The sequence below is a fragment of the Protobothrops mucrosquamatus genome, unplaced genomic scaffold, assembly GCF_001527695.2.
Source record: "Protobothrops mucrosquamatus isolate PMUCROS unplaced genomic scaffold, P.Mucros_1.0 scaffold_101, whole genome shotgun sequence".
In the NCBI taxonomy this organism is placed as follows: domain Eukaryota; kingdom Metazoa; phylum Chordata; class Lepidosauria; order Squamata; family Viperidae; genus Protobothrops; species Protobothrops mucrosquamatus.
In genome coordinates this window covers 114,307-138,639 of record NW_015386177.1, presented here as the reverse complement: position 1 = coordinate 138,639, position 24,333 = coordinate 114,307, and the positions used below count along the sequence as shown (strand labels likewise).

Below are 24,333 nucleotides of genomic sequence, written 5' to 3'. Positions count from 1 at the left end.
GGCGTAGCTGGCAAGCGGCAGAGACGGAGCAGGCCGACCACCAGCTGGCCCAGCCCAAGGGAGGTAAGGCACCCGCCGGAAAAGGGGGGAAAAATGGCGGACAAAAAAAATGGCGGACAGCCTTGCTTGGCGACCCCCATGAAATGGTCGATCGACCCCAAATGGGGTCCCGACCCACAGGTTGAGAACCACTGCCTTAGCCAGAATCGATCCCTGCCCAGAATAAACGGCTTTAATGGAAGCCCTGGAGAGTTTCTGCTTTCCTGGACTTTCTGAACGTGCAGCAGAGGAACCCTCCGTCCCACCCAGAGTTAAAATAAGACCAGGCCATTGGCTTCCCTTGGTCTCTCCGTGAAATTTATCTTCCCCTTTCGCTTCAGGTCCGTTATCGTGGCTTCACTGCCATTGACACATGCTTGGTTAATCACAATCTAGACAGGCGAACTACATTTTGCTTTGGGTGGAATGGAAGAGAAGCATTTTGTCCCCAGAAATTGTGGGTGCTCCATCGCTGGAGGTTTTTAAGAAGAGAGTGGACGGCCACTTGTCTGGAATGGTCTACGTCGGGTCTCCTGCCCGAGCAAAGGGTTGGACTAGAAGACCTCTAAGGTCTTCAAACTCCAGACTCCATCATTCTGTAATTCTGTAATTTCCCCTCTATCGGCTCACAAACCCACTGGTCGATGGAAAACAGAGAAGTACAGTTCTCTAATTACTAACTCAAAGCTTCGTCCTAATAAACCTGCACAACCATTGTTTTTGCTTTTTACAACTTGCTTATGAATCTCATCAAAGGGTCAAAGTAACATTACCGTGGTTTAGTATTTAACAACCACACTGTAGCACCTTCTGTAATGCATAACAAAGATGTACACTTTGCATTGGGCAGCCCACCTGAAAAAAAACCTGCAGTGCGGAGGACACAGAGACAAGATTGTGACAGCACAACCGTCAGCGTTTATCTTTCCATTGGTAAAGGGTTTTGGAACAGCAGTAAATTCATCAAGCATCCCATGTATAATTGATTTCTGCTTCTCTCTGTTTCTATCCCAGTGCCTCCTGTTTACTGGCTAGAGAATAGTTCCATCCTAAATATTATATTATATATTATAAAACCTTTTCTCTCAGCTGTCATTCAACAGCAGAACTGAGCAGCAATTATTTTCTTCTGCAGTGCATTTTACTTGGCATTTGGATGGCTTCATATATAAAACAGGCAAGGGCTTCAGACTCCTGCTTATAGTTGCCATTTGACTATTCACAGACGTACATGGAAGATACCTGTGCATTTTACACAATATCAGTTTTGCTTTCTGGGTAAAAAGGAAAGTCCATTTATCTTTGTGTGGAAATCTTTATGAATCCTGCCACTTGGAAACATGAATGGATTGTCTAGTAACTGTAAGCTGTAATCATTTCAATATATTGGGAGATCAAACTCTGAATTATATATTAAAATAATGAGCGGGACTTTCTCATAAAAGCAGTGCTTTTTTGTAAAAAAAAATAATAAGGTGCTGGAACTCACACACGTCATACAACCCGCCTTGCCTACCCTACAAGGTTCCATCCAAAAAAGGTGCCGGAACTCCGTTATGGGTGTTCTATGACAAAAAAAAGCCCTGCATAAAAGTGTGAGGATCCATGTAGGGAACCAATTTTGGATGCATAGAAGCAAATCAGATCTCTTTTGCACAAACTTTGACTGTGGGATGAAGCCTGATGTTTGGGGCCATTCATTCTCTGCTGGTCTCAGTGTAACCGGGATCTCCAGAGATCGGCTTGGGTCTAATACCTTCCCTAATGGAAAACTTGATAATTGAGGCAGGTCTGATACTACTACATGAATAGCACAACCAACGGTCTGATTTTGTACTTTTGAAGTTTTACAGTTTAGTTCTGTGGTTTTGTAGCTTCATGACTTTGTAGTTTTGTAGTCTCGTTTATGGATCTGTCGGATGTGCCTCACATCTCCAAGAGCATCTTTGCTTGTTTATGGAGAAAAGTATGTTGGCATTTCCTACTAACTAGTTACCCCCTGGTCTCTTAAGACCACTGGAAGGGGAAGTCCAGCAGAGCATTTGAAAGCATTCCCACGGGCAGTTTCTCTGTTTTTGTGGCTTAAGCCGGTGAGCAGAGAGCCTGGCAGAAGCAGAAGGATTCACAAGGCCTTCCAACATCTGAGACACCCTCTAGAGCAGCGTTTCCCAACCTTGGCAACTTGACGATTTGTGGACTTCAACTGAAAGATGAGCCACTGTGTGTTGGCACAACAGACAGGTAACCATTACCTGCCCCCCTGTTTGATCCGAAAGGTCAAAAGCCGGTGATGTAGTCCACCAGTTTCACTGGTTAATGTTTATATCCCAGATATTGTAGCGACAAAGTCTTTGGTTAATGAGTAGCTTTGCTCCAAGTAGAGAGATGTGCTGGAAAAATCTTTATCTCTTCCTAGATGTGTGACACAGAAGCGAAAATACAATTTCATTTTGGTCTTTAAAAGCTTGCGTTGGACATTTAAACGTGGATTTCTGATTTAGCATCTCTGCATTCAGAGGTGGAAAAACACGGGAGAGTAAAAGTTGGTTCAATGTGGGATTGTTGATCAGTTCCTCTGAATGCCCAGGTTTGGCTTTGACATTATTTCCAAATTTACGAAAGCCATCAGTGCATCTTTCTTTCATTTTCTTTCTTTCTTTCTTTCTTTCTTTCTTTCTTTCTTTCTTTCTTTCTTTCTTTCTTTCTTTCCTTCTCTCTCTCTCTCCTTTCTTTCTCTTCTCTTTCTTTCTCTCTCTCTTTTCTTTCTTTCTCTCTTTTCTTTCTTTCTCTTTCTCTTTCTTTCTCTCTTTTCTTTCTTTCGCTCTCTTTTCTTTCTTTCTTTCTTTTCTTTCTCTTTTCTTTCTTTCTTTCTTTCTCCTTTCTTTCTTTCTCGCTTTCTCTTTTCTTTCTTTCTCTCTCTCTCTTCTTTCTCTCTCTCTCTCCTTTCTTTCTTTCTTTCTTTCTTTCTCATTTTCTCCTTTCTTTCTCTCTCTCTCTCTCTCTCTCACTCTCTCTCTTCATACCTTGGAAGAAAATACAAACTTTGGCTAAAATTCTTGCGTTCGGTGCCTGTGAGTCAAATTGTTCTGAACTGTCTCTCTTCAGGGAGGGGAAAAGAATTTCTCTGCCTTTAACATAGGCTGTAACTACGAGTGTTAATATATGGATAGTTTTTTTTTCAAACATTCAGTCTAATGCCCATGGAAGAAATTTGCAATATATTCTTATTTAAATGCTTCTATAGTTTTTTCACTTTGAGTCTAAAGCAAGCCCTTAATTGCAGTTGGAGGTGGAGATCCTGAAACAGGCTTGGACAATATTTTGTTTGTTGGGGGTTGTACAAACCCAGCTAATTGCAGCTTATTCAGCAAACCAGTTATCAAAATGACAGTTTAGTAAAATATGTGAACGCAGCCAAGCTATCTCAACTTAACCTATGAGAATCATCAGGAGAACAAAAGGAGAAAGAGGAAAACTTAGGGGAGGCCCCGTGAATCCTTCAGAGGACCATTAGATTGGACAAATGGACTAAACAGGCTTGGATCAAGAAATGAATCTGCTGCAAACTTCCTAATCAGTTGAATAAAATTTTATGGTGAAGTTAGAGGAGACGGATCATCTTTTTTCCCCCCAAGAAATATTGTTCAGGTTCTGCATGTTCTTATTGCATCATCAGCTGCTCGGCTTGTCCAAATGGATTTCACGATCGTTCCTTTTCTTCCAAATATCTTGAGTCCTGCAGGCTGGTAGATTTCAGTCTCTGGCTTCAGATGAAATAGTGAAGCCGTATCATGATTGACTGAAAGTGAGTTCCAGATGCAGATTGTGCTCGAAGGGTTAAGGACCTCTGTAGCCATGGCTTGATTTGGGTTTATTTTAACCATGCTTCAGTTTGTAATAATAATAATAATAATAATAATAATAATAATAATAATAATAATAATAATAATAATAATAGTAGTAGTAGTAGTAGTAATGGTCATCTAGTCCAACCTCCTGCTCAGGCAGGAAACCCTACACCATGTCGGACAAATGGCTGTCCAGTCTCTTCTTAAAAACTTCCAGTGTTGGAGCACCCAAAACTTCTGGAGGCAGGTTGTTCCATTGGTTAATTGTTCTAACTGTCAGGAAGTTTCTCCTTAGTTCTAGGTTGCTTCTCTCCTTGATTAGTTTCCATCCTTGTTGCTTCTTATCCTGCCTTCAGGCGCTTTGGAGGATAGCTTGACTCCCTCTTCTTTGGGGCAGCCCCTGAGATACTGGAACCCTGCTATCATGTCCCCCCTCGTCCTTCTCTTCATTAAACTAGACGTACCCAGGATGACCAGGATCTCTTGCTCTACAGGGTGTAGAATCAGCCTGTGGAAGATCTGAAGAATTCAAGCAAGAAGACATTAATTACTCTGGACTTAATTATTCTTTCCAAATTCTGCAGGAGCAGGGAACATTTATCGTGATCTCAGTCTCCCAATACTTGAGGGAAAATAAGAGGGGGTCTATTATTCTCCAAAGCAGCCGAGGGCAGGACAAGAGGTAATGGGTGGAAGATCAAACCTAGAGCTAAGGAGAAATTTCCTGACAGTGAGGACAATTAATCAGTAGAATAACTTGCCTCTAGAAGCTGTGGGTGCTCCAACACTGGAAGTTTTTGAGAAAAGACTGGACAGCCATTTGTTCAGAGTGATAGCGGGTCTCCTGTTTGGGCAGAGAGTTGGAGCAGAAGATCTATTCCAACTCTTTTTATTCTATGTTATTCTATATTATTCCTGGATCATGAAGGGATGTGAATTGTCCCCTACAGTACTTGTCCTCACATATCCCCCCCACGACCCTTTTTAAAAGACAGGGCAAAAAATAACAACAACAAGAAGTGTAGGATGATTGGCAGATTGGTCTCCATCAGGGACATTCTCCAAAAAGTAAGCCAGGCTGGAACAGGTTTATAGCTGTACGGGAGACCACAAGGAGATCCCAAGGCCAAAGGCTAAATCCCTCTTAAATTAATACTCAGAAAGTTCCATAGAGGTGGCCGGAGTCAAGCCCAGGCCAGGGTTGATTATTCTTTCACTTTATGCACAAATCTTTGTGTAAGGAATCTCAAGAGCATAAAACTCTGCTGGGCCTGTTTTCGGATCTCAAGGAAAACCAAGAACAGGGCATAGGTTGCAAAGCACTTGTGCCTTCTTTTAAAAATCTTTCCTTCTGACTTCCAGACAAGAGCACACACGCACACACACCAAGTCCTGAGTCTGAAAGGGCCATTCATAAATCACAATGTGTTTTCTGGTTGTCGTAGGTATGCGTATCTAGGCATACTTCTCTGCGTAGGCCAAAGCAGGGAAATTTCCTCTAGCACACAAGAAAGCCAGACAATCCAACAGCTTTGAGTTGCTGCCTGCCTGCCTCTCCGCGGAATGAACAATGCCCTAGCAGAAAACCAGCTCATAAAGGACTCTCAGCGTCTCATGTCTCCTTTAAGCTCAAGCATTTAATGAATTTCGCATGACCCACCCACTTTTTTCTCTCTGCACCTCTGTGTCCCAAAGATGCTTTCCCACAAGGCAACTGGACTTTCTTATTTTTCCTTTGAAGATGTTTCCCTTCTCATCCAAGAAGCTTCTTCAGCTCTGATTGGAGGGTGGGGAATGGAAGGATTTATACTCCTTGCAGACAGCTGGTCATTTGCCTTCTTTTAGAGAATCGTTAAGGCCATCTTGGAGGTTTATCTGGATCCTGAAGGTCTCCTGAGTGGTGCAAGTGGGTGTGGAGCCTTCTTGGAACTGCTGAAAGGACTGTGTTATAGACTGGGGATAGATGATGTTGTATCCCTCCTCCTCTATTGAGAGAGAGATGTTCGATTTTGACCTAGATGGCCTCTTGGACCCCTCTTTCAAACCAGTGGTCTTCTCTGTCCAAAATGTGGACTTTGCTAACTTCAAAAGAGCGGCCTTTATCTTTTAAATCAGGGGTCCCCAAACCCTGGTCCGTGGACCAGTACCGGGCTGCGGCATGCCATCAACCGGTCCACACAAACAAGCAAAGCCCCATCCACGAGATGCAGGCAGCACACAAAACCACACACCCTCCGGTCCATGGAAAAATCTCTCTCCACGGAACCGGTCCCTGGTGTCCAAAAGGTTGGGGACCTCTGTTTTTAATGCCGATGGACTGCTGACTCTGGTCCTGATGGGTTTGTTCTCCTTTGTTGTGCCATACAATTATGTTGTTTTGTTTCCCCAATGTACAGATCTGCACATGGCCCACTGCACTTCTGTGATCGCCATAATTGTAGGCAGTCATTCCGTATAGCATGAGTTCTGCTGCTGCTACAGGACCGTGAAAGCCACACATGTTTCAGGGCTCCGTTTTATTGTTAAATTGAGCCATAGCGTTGAGTTTTCTCAATTGTACACTCCCCTTCATGTTTCCTTACACCCAATGCTCAGCTCCTAAGTTCCTCATGGTTGTGAAGTTATCTTTGCAAAGGGTCCAGGTTCTCCCAGATGAAGATACTTGACACATCAAGATATTTGACAATGAAGTCATAAACCCCCAGATAGGATGTGGCGGTGTGTCTTTGCATTAAAGCAGTGATGTCCCAGCAGCAGTTTTTTAAGTGGTTCAATATCATAGCCATCAATTGGGTGCTCACCCACACTCTTCTCTCCCCTCCTCTCTCTCTCTCTCTCTTTCAAATAAAGATTAAAACACTGCATTTTGACCTCACTAAAATACAAAAAAAGAGATTGAAAATGTTGGCTGTACCAACATGTTACTGAACATGGCTTCCCTGCACCACTCAGAGGATCTAAAGCTTTCATTATATATATATATATTTAAAAATTAATGAATGAATTACTATGAATTAATAATGCCCGCTCTAGCTGACCAAAGCTGCCTGCCTTTTTGTTAAGGAGAACAGAGGTTTAAAGAGATGTTAAAATGAGGGAACCCGCAGTTGTTACTGTTGGAGAGAATCCCTGTTATAAAATTGACTGGACTGTCTAGAACACCTGGGTCTAGACTGACGTTTTCGTTTCAAACAACCGCTGGAGCATTTAAGCAATGGCAGAAAGATATAAAGTCCTCCAAGATGCAACAGGATAAGGAAGATTGGGACTTGGGCCATACCTGATGCCAATGCAGAATCTTCAGAAAAAGCCCTGGTTAACACTCCTAAATTAATTTGACTCTGAAGGGTTTGGCTCCAGAACTGGCCTTGAAACACCCAGGTGGCATTTCTGTGACCCAAGCCCTGTTCCTTCTACATTTCTCCTGGAACACACATAAAAAGAGACGAGACTTTGCTTGCAGAATTCCAGCCCCATCTGGACTCCTCAAGGATATCCCCATAATCTTCTTTAACTGCCAAGAACAGGTTGGGGTTAAGACTCCGACTCCATGCTGCAATAGGTAGACACTCTCTGAGCTGCAACCATCCCGACGTCCACCAGAGGGCAGCACCAGGTACAATGATGGGCTTCTTTTGGCTGCCCTCTAGTGGCCGTCTGATGGTTGCAGCTCTACACAGAGCTGCGAGGTGAGACTTTCCTAAAGGAAATGCATGCACCTAATAAACGGCTGCTGGGCTCCTTCTTCTCTCTTTTAGAGCAGTGAGCTGAGATCCGCTTATCCTAGACCAGATTGCTCCATCAACCTTTGGAACTGCAGGCGAATGGTTTTCTTGTGAGGGGCCCTCGGGTGCTCTCTGCGCTTGCTTGTCTCCTTGCAGACGTTTCATGACCCAAAGTAGGTAACATCATCAGTGCTAGAAGGAAGTAGGGTTTGCGGAAAGGAGGAGGAGGAGGAGGAGGAGGAAGACTGTGGGGTCCTTGATGCTCTCTGAGCTTGCTGGTTTTCTTGCAGACGTTTCATGACCCAACTAGGTAACATCATCAGTGCTACAAGGGAGTGGGGTTTGTGGAATGATGGAGGAGGAGGAGGAGGAGGACGACGACTGTGGGGTCCTTGATGCTCTCTGAGCTTGCTTGTTTTCTTGCAGACGTCTATGGAGATTCTCAGTCATCCAGGTCATAGTTATCCCAAAGATGCTTTTTCATTAGCTGAAAGAAGGCAAATGAGCAGCTGGTCTGCAAGGAGTATAAATCCTTCCATTCTTCACCATCCAGTCAGAGTTGAAGAAGCGTCTTGGATGAGAAGCGAAACGTCTTCAAAGAAAAAGAAGGAAAGTCCAGTTGCCTCCTGAAAGAAGCACCTTTGGGTCATCTTGCAGACGTTTCATGACCCAAACTAGCTAACATCATCAGGGCTAGCAAACCAGGTCAGGGAGCGCCAAGCACCCCACCCCACCCCACCACACACACACACACACACACACACACACACACACTCTGAGGTACGAATATTCTCCTTTATTGATTTTTTTTCTTGTATCACTCTACACACACACACACACACACACACACACACGCCAACTCTGAGGTACGAATATTCTCCTTTATTGATAATTTTTTTTCCTGTATCACTCTAACCTGTCCTAGATCTATGGTCCCGTACTCCTGAGTCTACGGTCCGTCGCTCTCCTTTCACGGGCTCCTTCCGTCGGGAAGCCCTCCGCGGCCTCAGATATCTACGTCATCCACGACTGCTTGCTGGGAGATGTAGTCCGTCGCCGGAAGCGCCCTCTCTTTCTGGCCGAGGAGGGGCGGGGCCGGAACTACACCTCCCGAGATGCTCCGGGGACTCCTCCAGGCCGCGTCCTGGAGACGGGAAGCAGCCGGCGGCCTGCTATGGAGGGCCTGCGCGGCTCCCCTCGGCGCCCGGATCCGGATTAGCCGGCGGCGGCGGCGGCGGAGACCCTCCCAGCGGCCTGATGGACGAGAGCAGAGTAAGCGGGGTTCGGGGGGGGGGCTGCCGGGTGGGAGGAGTGGAGTGGGGGGAGGCTTCCGAAGGTTTGCCGCCTTCTTCCGGGTTGCTTTGGACCTGGGATTTCTTAGTGGTCTCCCATCCGAATCGTCCCCGGGCGCTCCCTGCTTCGGTTTTGACAGGCCCTGGGCCTTCGCCGGGCAAAGGGATTTAGGACATCAAGTTTTCCCAAATAAAGAAGCAAAGGGAAGGGCCTCCTCTCGGTCAGCAGCCCCGGGATTTCTTGGTGGTGCCTCGTCCACGGATTAAGAGGGCGGGCTCTTCTCCAACCAGCCCTGGGGATTTTTCACCCGGAAGGAAGGAGCGACTTTGTGTGCTGAGCAGAAGCCTCTGGGCCTTTCTCCTGCCATCCCCCACCCCCCCTGGATCTGCAGGGAGGAATCCGTTCCCTGCTTTTAAAATGGATAAATATTCCCTCCAGGCGAGTCAGGAGACAGTCAGGATCTTCAACGTTTCAAACAACAGAGGCAGAATTTTTAAAAATAAAATAAAAATTAGGGTCTTGGTTTAGACCAGGGTTTTTCAATCTCAGGGACTCAATCTCAGTCCCTTCCATCATCATCATCATCATCATCATCATCATTATTGTTGATCATTGCACAGTCAGCCAGATGTTCACACTGGATTTGGCATTTTTATCCTCCTGTTGAGCCATTATTATTATTATTATTATTATTATTATTATTATTATTATTATTATTATTATTATCATCATTATCATTATCATCATTATTATTATTATTGATGATCATCACGCAGTCAGCCAGATGTTCAGACTGGATTTGGCATTTTTATCCTCCTGTTGAGCCATTATTATTATTATTATTATTATTATTATTATTATTATTATTATCATCATTATCATTATCATCATTATTATTATTATTGATGATCATCACACAGTCAGCCAGATGTTCACACTGGATTTGGCATTTTTATCCTCCTGTTGAGCCATTATTATTATTATTATTATTATTATTATTATTATTATTATTATTATTATTATTATGGATCATCGCACAGTCAGCCAGATGTTCAGACTGGATTTGGCATTTTTGTCTACCTATCGAGTCCTTCCCAAGGACCTGGGATAGGCAGATGTGGAGGTTTGATGGTATTACAGAGACTGTCGCAGGATGGAAGATTATTATTATTATTTTATCATCATCATCATCATCATCTCGGCAACTTCCTCAGTCAGCTAGGGAATTCTGGGAATCCAAGTCGACATAATGTTGCTGATAAACAACATTATGTCGACAGAAACGCTGGTCTAGATTAAAGCGGAATAAACGGTTCATGTTTCCCGCAAGGCTGGCTTGTCGCTGGACTGCTCAAATCTGCCTCCCTCCCAGTTGGTTTCTAATGTCCAGTTGGTTTGTTTTTTTCATAGCAGTCGTTCCAGAGAAACCTGTCTGTGGACATCCTTCCTGACAGATTTTGTTACCTTTTTTTTTTCCTTCTTCCAGGTAGGTGGTGGAAAAGTGAAGAAACCGGGGAAACGGGGCCGTAAGCCAGCTAAAATAGATTTGAAAGCCAAACTCGAGAGAAGCCGGCAGAGCGCTAGGGAATGCCGAGCGAGGAAGAAACTGAGGTACCAGTATCTGGAAGAGCTGGTTTCAAGCCGCGAAAGAGCCATCTGTGCTCTTAGAGAAGAACTGGAAATGGTAATTGCCTCTTCCCTTTTCTCTTTTCCCAAAGTTTTTTTTCTTTTTTAAGTTCCTGAGTTTTCTCGCTGAGGTGCAATTGGTCGCCACGGAGTTTGATTCCTAGTTGATGTTGGGGTAGTTCAAATTCCCCATTATTCCTGCATAGCTTGGCCACTTGGTTACCCACAACCCAGTTGACTTCCCTAAACAGAGATCCTGCCAGGTGTTACACTAGCAAACTTTCTCTGCTTCCCATGCAGTGTGATCACAGGCAACAACGCACACAGTTTATTTATTTATTAAATTTATATTTATTTATTTATTAAATTTATATACCACCCTATCTCCCTTGCGGGACTCAGGGCGGTGAACAGGCGATACTAAAAACCACAATAATAAATAAATAGTTTGTTTTAAAATCGAATTAAAATCGAATTGTAGAGGTCTTGATGAACTCCTAGCATTTTGGACTCAAGGGTCAAGCAGCTGGAGCCACTGATAGCCTGTGGGGAAGAGGCATCAGCCCTGCCTTGTTGTTCCCTGGGCCCGGAGCTGGGCAGCTCAACTTGCGGTGCATCCGGTGGGCCCCGTGGCCAGGGCTTCCAACAGTTGTTGTTGTTGGGACATCTTGAAAATGGGAAGCTGCTGAGACCGTTTTTGTCTCCAAGGCTTTCATGGCTGAGGAAGCCTGCTCAAGGAAGAACACCTGAGAACTAGGGCAGAAGTTTTAGTTTGTTGTCACTCTGCATGTTTACTGTGTGAGTGGCCACGAGGACAGTTTCTCAAAAAGCTGAATGGGGCTTCTTGAAAATTAAAGATAAATGAAAGTCGTGATTTGCCGATTGTGCTGGCTTTGACCGTTAAAGGTCCTGGATGGCGGTAGCTGATATTCAGTGTCAGAAAAAAGCAGAATGTAGCGTCAGGCAGACACTGTGCAGATCTTCCTACATTTTTACATAGGTGCCTTTTCAACATTTACACTCTCGCGTCTGTTTCCTTGTTCCTGCTGCTTGCTCCAAAGAAGGGCACATAACTTTGCAGGATGTTGAGTCCTTGGTGGACTCTTGCTCTGATAGCTCATGAAGTTGTGCAGAATGCCGAAACCTGGATTTATTTGGGCTGATTTACAATTTATTCCAAGCTTACAACAAAGGATCAGTAAATGCCTTCTACGATCCTGGGAACCTCAAAGTTCTAAACCAGGGGTCCCCAACCCCCAGTCCGTGGCATGCCAGCTACCGGGCCGTACAAACAAAGCCCCATCCGTGGGATGCAGGCAGCACACAAAACCACGCACCCTCCGGTCCACGGAAAAACCTCTCCCTGGAGCCCAAAAGGTTGGGGACCTCTGATCCAGACCACAGTAGGGAATGGGGGGGAGAAGGAAGCCAGAATTTCTCTAACTCAGGGGTCCCCAACCCCCTCCCAGGGTTGTAACTTACTACCGGGCCGTGGCTTGTTCGGAACCGGGCCGCAGAACCGGTGGGGGAGTGCGCACGGACACAGTTCCCCCTGCACATGCGAGTACATGCACGTGTGCAAGTCCATTTGTGCGAGCGGCAGACGCATGTGCCAACCGCTCGCGCAAATGGAGGCGTGCGCACACACGAGTGGTAGCCATTCCTTCTCCCACCCACCTCCCTTGCAGGTCCACCAAGCCGGAAAGGGTCGAGGATGGCTGTTCTAAAACCTGGGCATACGGTTGAATGGTTGTTTTGTGGCCCGTCTTTCTCTTCCAGTACAAGCAGTGGTGCCTGGCGATGGATCAGGGCAAAATCCCCTCTGAGATCAAAGCGCTCCTGAGCGGAGAAGAGCAGACCAAGCCTCAGCAGAATGTGGGCAAGATGGCCAAGGCCCTAAAGAGCGATGCCAACAGCCACGGTGCCTGTAAGTTCCAGTTTATGCAATCCTTAACTTCGTGACGGCCCTGGACAGAGGCGGGCAGGGGGCCAAAAGGAAAAAGAAGAAAAACTTGTCGCAATCTGGTTCCTAGGAGACGGTTGTCCTGTGGCTGCCATCCAGCTGTGGTCAAAGGAGAACGGCGGTCTGGCTATGTTGAAGCCCTTCCCAGACCTCCTTGGTGGTCTTGAGTACCAGTAGACCTTTCTACTCATCGTCCAGGCCCCCCAAAAAAGATACTTATGACCCAGTTCTGGAATTCGGGGACTCTCCACGCCCCCACAGTCACATATTTTGAGTGCTTGGCTGCTGGCTGGCTTTTTTACAGCTGGTTGCAGCTTTCTCCAGGCATGTGGCCACGATCTTTTGCTGGTTTCCAGCCTTTTTGACCGAGTTCCAGAAGGAAAAAAAAAACACCCATAAGAATTGGCACACTTTACGACCACCGTGTTTGCTTTATGATGGCTGCAAAAAAAAGGCTGCCTGCTTCGGCTTACTTATGACTCCCATATTTCCCAGTGGAAATACTGGTTCCATTATGGTCCAAGGTCGAGGACTTTTGGAAACGGGAAACGTTGCCGTTGCTATCGGTGTTTCTCTTTGCCACGTATGCCGCCATAGCCGGCACCGCAGCTTAAGTTCCTTTGGCCAAGATCCGTGGTTTTCAACCTTGGCCACTTTTAAGGTGGGTGGAATTCTGGAGCTGAAGTTCACACCTCTTAAAAATGGCCGAGAACAACAAGCGATTCTGCACTTCTGGAATGGGGTCAGCTGGGCTGAGGACGTGCCAAAGCCAGACACACACACCCCCTTTGGGTGGCACCTTGCCAGGCCTCCTGGCCCCTGCAGAGTTCCCCTTCTTGAAACTTATCCTCCCGTTTGGGTTTCTGGTGTTTCTGGATCTGCTCTGGCCATAACGATCCCATTTTTTTTCACGTGGGCTGAGAGAGGCAGATCCCGTTTCTTCCGCCGAGCCTTGAAAACCCATCTATTCCATGCGGCCGGCCTGGCGTAGTTTTGATTTGTGTTTTGGTAGGGGTTTTTATAGGGGGTATTTTAGAGCAGGCTTTTGATTTAATATTTATTGTGATTTTTATTATCGCCTGTTCACCGCCCTGAGTCCCGTAAGGGAGATAGGGCGGTATATAAATTTAAATAAATAAATAATAATAATAATAATAATAATAATAATAATATACAAATAGACCGCAGTTGAGCTTAAAATTTCCTTTGCAAAGTGACACAGTTGTTAGGTTTTTATGACTTTTATTCGCAGTTGTTAAGTGAACCACTGCAGTTGTCCAGTTAGTAACACACTCGTTAATTGAGTCTGTCTTCCCCATTGGCTTTGTGTGTCAGAAGGTCACAAAAAGGGACCCTGGACCCTGTCCCTCGTAAGGACAGGCTGGTTGTCTATGGAGACTCTCTGTCACCCAGATCACAGCTGTCTCAAAGATCTTTTTTTCCCAAAGGGCAACTGGACTATTTTTTCTACTTTTTTTCTTGTTCTGACAAGATGGACACAGATAAACCTGCCCGTGGCCTCAAGAGCTCTCAGGGAGAGTACGAATGGCCAGGTGACTGCAAAGAAATACGATCCTTCCAACCCACCCACCCCCAAACCTGTCAGAACTAACCCTTTCATCGCCCCCACCATCCTGCCAGAACCGATGAAGCTTCTTAGATGATAAGTGAAATGTCTTCCTCAAGGGGAAAAAAACAACAACAGCCTAGCTGTCTTTTGAAAAAGCACTTTTGATACAGGCCAGTCGCCAAGTATTCTGGATTTTGATCCTGTGACCACAGAGATGCTGTATCGGTCATAAGTGTAAAAAACATAAGTCGCTTTTTGTGTGTGTGCCGTTGTAACTTCAGACGGTCACTGACAAGTGGTTGTAAGTTGGGGACCCCCTGCCGGGCTCTCAAGACAGATCTTTCCCCCACCTGCCCTGCTGATTACCTTGAGGCAATCTGCACGTTCCTTGTTCCACGCGTGTGCAAAAAGCTTTTCACACGGCGGTTGTAGATCTCCTGCTAGACATTGAACGAGTCCAGCTTGGGTCCTGGGGAGTTTGTGGATATGTCCGGGCCGTTTTCTTGACAGCGATACTGCGCACAGAAATTATCTTTATTTGCCAAGGGGTTTTTTTTAAGTTCTCAATCATGGCACCAGCCTTGGAACCTTAAGCACACCCATCAACATTTTGTAAAAGTTGCGTGTAGCCCTGGTGGAATAAAGCTGCATGCATTTGTCCGTCAGAGGTCATATTATTTGGAAGAGCTCAATGCAGCTTACTCGTTTTAATCCTTAAACATGGAACAGGGGAGATACAGGGGAGACCCCCTCTGGCCTCTGCCCATGCCTAGGAGGCTGAGGCCCTGAGTTGAGCTTGCCGCCAGGCGCCCCAGGAGCAACATCCCTGATGCTGTTTCCTTCTAGTGTCGCCTTCAGCTGGATCTGCACCTGGGGTGGGCCCTGAACAAAAGCTGACGTGCTATCGAGTTTACGCTGTGCTCCTTCTCTTGCCTCTTCCTTCCAGCCCACGTGGGGATTCTTGGGCAAGGATTGTACCTATTTTTAGTTGGCCATAAATAAATAAAAAAAACAACCCTGCTTGCAGAATTGGGGGCTGACCACATGAAACTCTAACATAAAACACGTCTCTTTTCTCTCGTAGGGTGAAGGTCAGACCAAGCAGATTGAAGCCTATATTTCAAAAAAACAAGATGATCTGTTGTTGTTGTTGTTTAAAAAAAAAATCAGTAATCTATGGACTTCATGTGAAGTTGAGCATCCTCGGTCCTATCAACAGTTCAACAGCGTCAACAATTCAGCTGCACCGTAGTTGAGAGTTTGAGCTGACTTTCAAAATGGCCCGAACAGCAAGAGGGCAGAAATAAATCATCTTAATCTGTTTTTATCTAATAAAACAATATTCCTGGGTCTGCAGGAATATCTGCCCGAAGCCGAGAAAGAAAGGCCCAAGATTATACCAGCCCCAAGTCTATTCCAAAATGTATTAGACGCTCTGGGGTTGATTTTGTGGGTAGAACTGGCTGAGAAAAAGGGGAAGGATTTCCCCCCCCCCAGGGATTGGGGCCCCCAAACTCTCCTTTGTTGTGTTAACCTATAATTATGCTTTCGATTTTGTTTTCATCATTTACTATATTTAGTGTTTATTTAAGGAAAATACTATACAGATAGAAAAGTAGAGTTTTATTATTCATGGGATGGCCTGTTTTGCATTAGAGAAAGATAGAGATATAGTGGAGTGTTTTTCAAACTGGGCCATTTTAAGATCCTTGGACTTCAACTCCCAGAATTCCCCAACCAGCACGGCCATTGATGTGAATTCTGGTAGGTGAAGTCCAAGTGGTCAAGGTTGAAAAATACTGAGGTAACGCATGCTGATATATCTTGCTGTAGGTGGCCAATATGTCACCTTCCTCTTTTCCTTCTTCTGTTGTTTCTGAATTAGTGAAGTTTAGGCTCTACTTGTGAATTGTGAAATCCTTGACTCCCAGGTCATCTCAGTCTTAAGATTATGTTCTTTAAGAGAAGGTGCTCTACCTGCAGTTTGGGGGTGAAGATATTGGTTTTAGATCAGGGGTCTTCAAACTTGGCCCTTTTATGACTTGTGGACTTCAAGTCCCAGAATTCCTCAGCCACTGTGGATCGAGTTGACTATTTGAATTAAGTTCAATGCTAAATTCAAGACTTCCTCATTAGATGAATTAGTCATATGAGCAGCAGTGAAATAACTCTTCAGTGTCGTGGTTAGTTTATATTTTCTAAACCTGCATGATTGCGCCTTTGCTTAGACTGCTTATTAATAGGTACCACACAAAATCATTGTAGTCTCTCTGTCTGTCTCTGTCTCTCTCTCTGTCTCTCTCTGTCTCAATCTTTCTCTCTCTCTCTCTTTTTTTTTTTTTTTTTTTGCTCAATGCAGTCATGGAGAAGTTTAATAAGGAACACACCCCACCTAGCTGGCTAGAGAAAGAGGGGAACAGAAGTAGCTTGCCCATTTCCTCCACCTTGCCTTCTCTCCTGGTCACAGACCTTATTGTCTACTTTTGACATGAAAGGGTAAGAAGGACCTGAGAATTTGTGGAGAAAGGCCAGCAAATGGATGTAGCATCCAGGATGCTTCATACTTTCCGTTCCACGGGAACGTTCCACGGGAACGGTGTACCTGTAGTATTGAGTGTTGGAAAGGGAATAATATTGGAAACTTACAGCCTAACGCTGTGTGCATTTTTGTTGCAGGGGGACAAAATGCTTACATCATTGTGAGACCCTTTGGTATTAAAGTGGATGTAATAAAGCCTTTGCTGTCCTTTATTAAAAGGGTTACTGACAGAGGGCAGGGTTGAAAAAAGAACGTCACCATCATGCCAGGAACGCCCAAACCCGATAGCGCAGAAAATAACGCGAACCTACTTAGTTTTGTAGGGTATTAAAACAAAACTTCTGTTTTAATGAAGGTTTCCTTTCTGTAAGGAAGATGGTGATTTCTAGCGATCGTATGGCGTGTGGGTAAAATGTGCAACTTTCTTCCTTCTATGGCGCCAAGCCACCCAGCTCCTAAAAGGAATTAAACAATAAATTGCAGTATTTGCGAAACCTCAAAGAAGCAGTGAATTCTTCCTTGCAAACCTGTTTTGGAGTCCAAGGCCCTGGGACGCTGGCCTTAGCTGGCAAAGGCAGAGGTTAATCCTCTCGATCCCAGCGTTTCTCGGCCTTAGCCACTTTAAGGTAGGTGGACTTCAACTCCCAGAAAACCCCAGCCACCACATTTTGCTGGCTGGGGCATTTTGGGAGTTGAAGTCCACACGCCTTAAAATTGCTAAGGTTGAAAAATGGTGCTCTAGCATGGAGGCCCCCAACCTTTTGGGCACCAGGGACCGCTTCCGTGGAGAAAGGTTTTTCCGTGGACCGGAAAGTGCGTGGTTTTGTGTGCTGCCTGCATCCCACGGATGGGGCTTTGCTTGTTTGTGTGGACCGGTTGCCGCCATGCTGCGGCCCGGTACCGGTCCACGGACCGGGGGTTGGAGACCCCTCTAGCATTTCCAGGAGGTCTGAGAGATTTCTCTCTTTTGCTGCTCTTCGGGGCCTCTGGAATAGGCAAGTGGGGCTGACAGTTACAGAAAAGGAGACGACCGAGGACTCGCTCGTTTTTAACCTAAGCCAGCCTACAGCACCGAGAACACAAAGCGTGGAGCTTCATCAGCCGTTGTAGGGTCATTTGTTGTGGACCTAACAGCAATGAAGACTCTTTCGGAGCCTTCCTCTGCCCAGGCGACCTGGGTCATAACAGGACAGGATAAAGTTATTCTCTTCTTCATTGAGATTTAATGTCTACCGATCCAGAGCATGAGAAGAACAGCAACCAGACCCTTATCGGTATGCCTCTCGCAATGCTTTACCAGGGGAAGATTTCTGAAATTAGGGACTGTTGGAACACACAAACCCAGTTTCCAGGTGTGGAAAAACCAGCGTTCCATCGCAAACTTCCTACTGGATCCATTCCTTTCTACATAACGGCCTGATCTACACTCATCGGTCAGGTTTGACTCTACAAGTTCAAACGCAGAGAGCAAGAATGAATTGTCGGTGTCTGACGGGGAACGATTATTCTAAAGAAGTCTGCAGCTTTAAAACAACGCAGTGTCGGAGATAAAAGAAGCAGATTCAATAAAAACAGAGCATTTATTCTCCCTGCTCCATTATATGGAGATCCTTCGTGTCAACGGCATCTGTTCAAAGGAGTGGTAGTGTTCGCCCGTTTGTTTAGGCTGAAGAGTCTTCGAAAGGACTGGCGTTAATTACACAAATGTGTTTGGTGGGTTTGAATTAATAGGCCAGGCAAGTTTTTTCTCTTTCACGTCTCTGTTGAAGGAATCATACATGCTGTCTTTGCAAACCGTTTTTGGTGCGGTGGGGAATTCTGAGATCCCCACGTAATTTTTCTTGGCCATCTTGGAGCTGGTTGTGACGGTGTAGGCATTACTCCGGTAACACTTCATGGCGGACATACAGAAAGTCTCTCGTATCCCCCTCCTGAAGTTGGCATTATACGCCGAGTACAACATGGGCTTCAAGGCCGAGGAACTAAACGATATCCAGGTCGCCATCAAAAAAACCAAGGCGCTTTTCCTACGGTCGGTCTCGGACGGGTGCCAAAGCTGAACCACGTAAAAGGGGAGCCACGAGAGGAGAAAGAGAGCATTTAACATCAGGAACATTTTGATGGTTTTCACCTTGGTCCTCGGGACCACGTTCATCGTCCTCCGGACCGTTCTGCCCTCGCTCCCGATCTTCCAAATGTGCTTGATGACTTTTTGGTAAAAGAAAACGATGAGAACCGATGGAATCAGGAAAGCTACTACGACGTGAATGACGCTATAAACAGCCCCGTCCCAAGAATGGGGAGGGAAAAACCGGCAGTGACGGTCCCTGTCCAAGCCCCCAAAAATGAACACTGGAGACATCAAGGCCGCACTGAAGATCCAAGAGGCCGCAATCATTTTCTTGGCTTTTTCCCTCGTCACCTTGAAACTCAGCGGGTAGACAATAGTGTAGAATCTGTCGATGCAGATGGAAAGCAGGACATACATTTGGACCCCGGGGGTGACATATTGAAAATACCTGATGGTCTTGCACATCATGCTCCCGTAGGTCCACCCATCGGAGGCCAACTGGAACAGTACGAGCGGCGTGCATCCAATACTGATCAGCAAGTCTGCACAGGCCATGGAGACCACGAAGTAATTGGTGGTTGACTGGGTCCTCCTGCTCCTGTAGATGACCAGGCAGACCAGGGAGTTTCCGAAGACGGAGAAGAACCATAACACCCCCCAAAGCAAGCTGACAAGGATAATTTCTCCAGGCACCAACTCGTACTGTGAAGCTGTACTGTTTTTCTCCAAGCCCGGTTCATTGGACAAGGTGGTGGCCTCGGGGCTTCCCAAAGGATTGGAGGTTTCTGCCTGAGGGTGGCTTTGTTGCAGGAGACCTGAGGTTGAAGTGAGGAGAGGAGTAGTGTGCTGATCCATGTCTTGGGACAGCAGCATACTCAGTCTTTCCCTGAGAGGACTGTATGGAGAGAAAGACCCATCAGTTGTTTCAGGAGTAAAGGAATAGCAGCAATCATCACTTCGTCTTCACGACAGAGTAAGAGTTGGGAGGAGCCTTGGAGGTCTTCTAGTCCAGGGGTCCTCAACCTTGGCAACTTTAAGACTTGTGGACTTCAACTCCCAGCTTTGCTGGCTGAGGAATTCTGGGAGTTGAAGTCCACAAGTCTTAAAGTTGCCAAGGTTGAGGACCCCTGTTCTAGTCCAACACACCACTCAAGCAGGAGACCCTCTACCGTTCCAGACAAATGGCTTCCTGACCCCTCCTTAACAACCTCCAGTGATGGAGCACCCACAACTTCTGGAGGCAAGCCGTTCCACTGGTTAATTGTCCTCTCTATCAGGAGATTTCTCCTTAACAGTGAGAACAGTAAACCAGTGGAACGGATTACCTTCAGAAGTTACATGCTACACATTACATGTTACATGCTGGATTAACTGAGTAGCATGCATTCCTAGTGATTGCGGGATATACGTAAACAGGGTAGGATGCAATGACTCTCCTGGAAAAGATGAGTAAGATTACAGATCTGGAAAAAAATGCTTCACCCACCCAAGATCCTACTCAAGGAATCCTCCAACAAAGGAGCTGAGCCCAGAACTGATGGTCTTCAACTAATGGCTCATACAGGAGTTTTTTAAGTCACAGATCTGGCCAATGCTTAAGTGTTGACTGTCCTCACTCTCAGGAAATTCCTCCTTAGTTCCAGGTTGCTTCTCTCCTTGCTTAGTTTCCATCCGTTGCTTCTTGTCCTGCCTTCGGGTGCTTTGGAGAATAGCTTGACTCCCTCTTCTTTGGGGCAGCCCCTGAGATACTGGAAAGCTGCTATCATGTCACCCCTGGTCCTCCTTTTCATTAAACTAGACCTACCCAATTTCTGCAACCGTTCTTCATATATTTGCCTCCAGAAAAAAGTCAAGATGGAGCCTATCAAACATTTTCCAAAGGACCAAGCCAGATACCAACAGGCACGGTCTCTGAGCTTCATCTTCACCTTTCTCAAGTGGGGCATCTGTAGAGTTTCTCCTGGGTAGATTGAACTGGTTGGACTGGATCCAATAGGATAATACATGCATAGCAATAGGGGCTGCTAACTTCTATTGTAATCAGAATTGAATACACTTTACATCAGGGGTCTTCAAACTCGGCCCTTATTATGACTCCTGGACTTCAACTCCCAGATTTCCTCAGCCAGGCACGCCGGCTGAGGAATTCTGGGAGTTGTAGTCCACGAGTCATAAAAGGGCCGAGTTTGAAGACCCCTGCTTTCCATAGTGACTCCTCAAAATTGTGTAATTCGGGTTAGCAACATTTTATCTCCTTTTTAGGGATGGAGATAAATCTCCTTTCTTTAGAACAATATCGTTCTTATCAGCCTTCTTATATTGGTGATTGGATTTAAATGAATGTCTCTTTGGTTATTAGGTATGTCTTCAATACATTGATTTAGGGATATGAATCCTGGTTCCTAGCACTTGGCTTTATTTTCAGTTAATAGGATATGAAAAGGTTAATTAGCTTCCTTAAAAAGCATTACTTTGGCACGAAGGATTGGTTTCTTTTGTTAATTTCTGAAAGGGCTTCACGACATTCAAACTGCAGTAAGTCCCAGCATGTGTCATGTAATAAGGACCTAAAAATGCATGATCCAGTCCTAACACAAACGGACAGACAGCAGAGTGGAACAAGACGTTTTGTCCCAACGTATGTGCTGTTTCATGCTTTCTGTATTTCAATGCATTTAAGATTCAGAACCAAAGCAGAGATATCTTTTGGGGGGAAAATAAGAAGAAGTGGGTTAAAAAAAGCCCTCTCTGTTTGAACATTTATTCCTAGGGAGCTTTCAAAAAGATACCAACTTACTGAATATCTATAACTCAGGGTTGAACTGTGGAGTCCTGGATGCTCTCTCAGCTTGCTGGTTTTCTTCCAGACGTCTCATTACCCAAATTAGGTAACATCATCAGTGCTAGAAGGGAGTGGGGTTTGTGGAGAGGGGGAGGAGGAGGAGGAGGAGGACTGTGGGGTCATTGGTGTTCTCTGAGCTTGGTGGTTTTCTTGCAGACGTTTCATTACCCAACTAGGTAACATCATCAGAGAGAATGAAGGATGCCATAGATACCAAGTTAATGCTTTTTCTTCTGTGAATTATCCTCTGCTTCGTTTTGCTTCTGTGAACTACAATCAAGGCAGCTGCAGCTCCATTCTGCATCAGACCCAAGTCCCATTCCTGCACACAAGACCAGTCAGGGCCCAGCCAGGAAGCCATGACTGGGATATTGGCAAACTATGTCTTCTCCCTCGTCCATTAGCCACGGACCGTCTTTCCCTTCCTTAATTTCCTTCTGAGTTCCTCTTAAAAATCAACTAACTCAACTAAAGCCTTATGGCTGCATACCCCATATATTAAATATGTATAGAATCAAGAATTTTTCACTGGGTATTTTCCAGGCATTGAGTCTCTATAAAGGCATTTGCTTTAATTGCATTTTTTTCCCCAAACACACTGCGAATCTTTTTTTTTAATCAATGATGTACTAAATACTAACTTTAAAACAACATCTCAGCATATGTATACGCCTCCTTGAATCAAATCAGTCATATCAAATCAAATCAAATCAAATCAAATCAGACTAATAAAGAAGTTATACTATTTAATAGGGTCATTTTGGATTGTAAGATGGGCAGCGTATTAAATAAATAAATACATTTGATTCTATGAAATTTAAATGGAAAAGGGATTAAATTGGATCGAAATATTCCCATGTCTAAAATACTTAGGTGTACAAACATTCTAATATTTGAGGGGCTGCCACAAAGAAGAGGGGGGGGTGTCAACCTTTTCTCCAAAGCACCTGAAGGCAGGACAAGAAGTTAATGGATGGATCAAGGAGAGAAGCAACCTAGAACTAGAAATGTCCAGACAGTTAGAACAATTAACCAGTGGAACAACTTGCCTCCAGAAGTTGTGAATGCTCCAACAATGGAAGTTTTTAAGAAGAGACTGGACAGCAGCCATTTGTCTGAAATGGTATAGGGTTTCCTGCCTAAGCAGGGGGTTGGATTAGATGACCTCCAAGGTCCCTTCCAATTCTGTTATTCTATTCTATCATCCACTGTCTTTCATGGTCTGTGGCTTTCTTTCTATTTTCTCTCAATTCAATGTGCATATTCCTCATTTATTTCTCTTTCTGCTTTTACATTTAGGAATAATTGTCTGTTGAGTGTTCAGTCCTGGAGTTCTCCATGCCACCATGTTCAGTGGTAGGCAGTCACAGTACTGAATATCGGCATGAATCCAGACTATTGGTCCACTGACATCAATATTGTGTTTCTTGATTAGTGTCCACCCTTTTGCACAAATCTCCTTTCCAGACTTGCCACAAGAGATATTTGATGTGCCAGTTTTGATCCTGTAGTTGCAAACTGCAGACCCACAAACCTAGATAGAGCCTCACCATCTACAGAATGCAGAAAGAACCTGGGCCACTGGCTGTTCTAATGAGAAGAATAACTGGTAGCTAAAAGGATGTGAGGTGGCTGAACTGATTTCATTTTTTTTATTTAAATGTCTACCATTGATCCTGTAGCCACACTAGCAAGGTCCCAAGAAAAAGAACATTAAAATTAAATTTTGAATGGTTTCCCCTGATCCAATCACCCACTTCCCAGAAGGAAGAACGCAGAATGAGCCCCCTACCTGTTTCCAAGCATAATCCCAAACTCAGCCAAGTTCCCCATGGAGAATTTTGGTTGCGGGGGCCCATTTCATTTTGGAGACCAGTTCCAACATTCACCGTCGCTCTACATCTGGATGTCGGCCCGCCGGGGGTTAAACGAAAGTCAAACATGTTGCGCTGCCTTCTCGCCCTGGAAAAAGAAATAAGAGATTTGGCTTAGAACTGGGTGCTGACACCCCTTGCAAACTCCTAAAGCGGATCACATGGGAGACGAGTCACGTGGCTCCTTCCCCATAGAGCTAAATTAAAACTCGCCCCCCCATCTCTTTTCTTTAAAAAAAAAAAAGCTACTCAAGAAAAAGCCCATTGCACTCAACAGCCAGCCCTCAAATTTATGTGCATACATTCTCAGCTCTTAGGGGGAACTTGCCTGTAATACCCAAGGGGGGGAATTGACCAGCCCCCCCCCCCGCCTTGTTGGAAGCCATTCATGCTGTGCGTAAACGAGGGACTTGCAGCACCATGGACAGCGGCAGACTCTCCCAAGGACGGCCATTCCTAAGGGACCTCAAACTGTTGCTTCTCTTGGGGGGCTTCATTAACCCCTTCCCGGGGCAGACCTGAGGTTCATAGAATCCTAGACTCACAGGGCTGGATGGGACCTTTGAGGTCTTCTAGTCCAGCCCCCCTATCCAAGGCAAGAGACCTTATTGCCTCCCAGACCACCGGCTGTCCAATCTTGAAGGTCTCCCGTGATGGAGCACCACAACTCCCGGAGTCAACCTTTTCCATTGATTGATTGTTTTTATTGTCAGGAAATCCCTCCTTAGTTCCAGGTTGGATCCCTTTCTAAGGAGCTCCCACCCACGGCTTCTCGCCTGGCCCTCATGGGCCAAGAACGGCAGCCCCCCTCCAACTGAACTCCGTTCACCTCAAAACCCCCCACCCCACTCTTACCTTTGCCATCCCCCCCAAGGGGAAAGGCTCCCTCCTCCCGGCCGTGGCTCTGCCTCTCATCTCGCAGGCGGCCTGGCTCCATCCCTTT

The 24,333-nt window shown here is 45.5% G+C and overlaps 2 protein-coding genes across 2 annotated transcripts; one reads left to right on the top strand and one right to left on the bottom strand.

Annotated features, from left to right (window-relative positions):
• Positions 1-8,869: 8,869 nt before the first annotated feature.
• CREBL2 (cAMP responsive element binding protein like 2) lies at positions 8,870-15,557 on the top strand. The gene is made up of 4 exons (XM_015815440.1): positions 8,870-8,884; positions 10,392-10,589; positions 12,311-12,458; positions 15,149-15,557. The coding sequence occupies exons 1-4, from the start codon at positions 8,870-8,872 to the stop codon at positions 15,151-15,153; spliced, it is 366 nt and encodes a 121-aa protein (XP_015670926.1). The 3' UTR covers positions 15,154-15,557.
• Positions 15,558-18,293: 2,736 nt separating this feature from the next.
• GPR19 (G protein-coupled receptor 19) lies at positions 18,294-19,547 on the bottom strand. Its single transcript, XM_015815429.1, has one exon. The coding sequence runs from the start codon at positions 19,545-19,547 to the stop codon at positions 18,300-18,302; it is 1,248 nt and encodes a 415-aa protein (XP_015670915.1). The 3' UTR covers positions 18,294-18,299.
• Between the last annotated feature and the right edge of the window lie 4,786 nt (positions 19,548-24,333).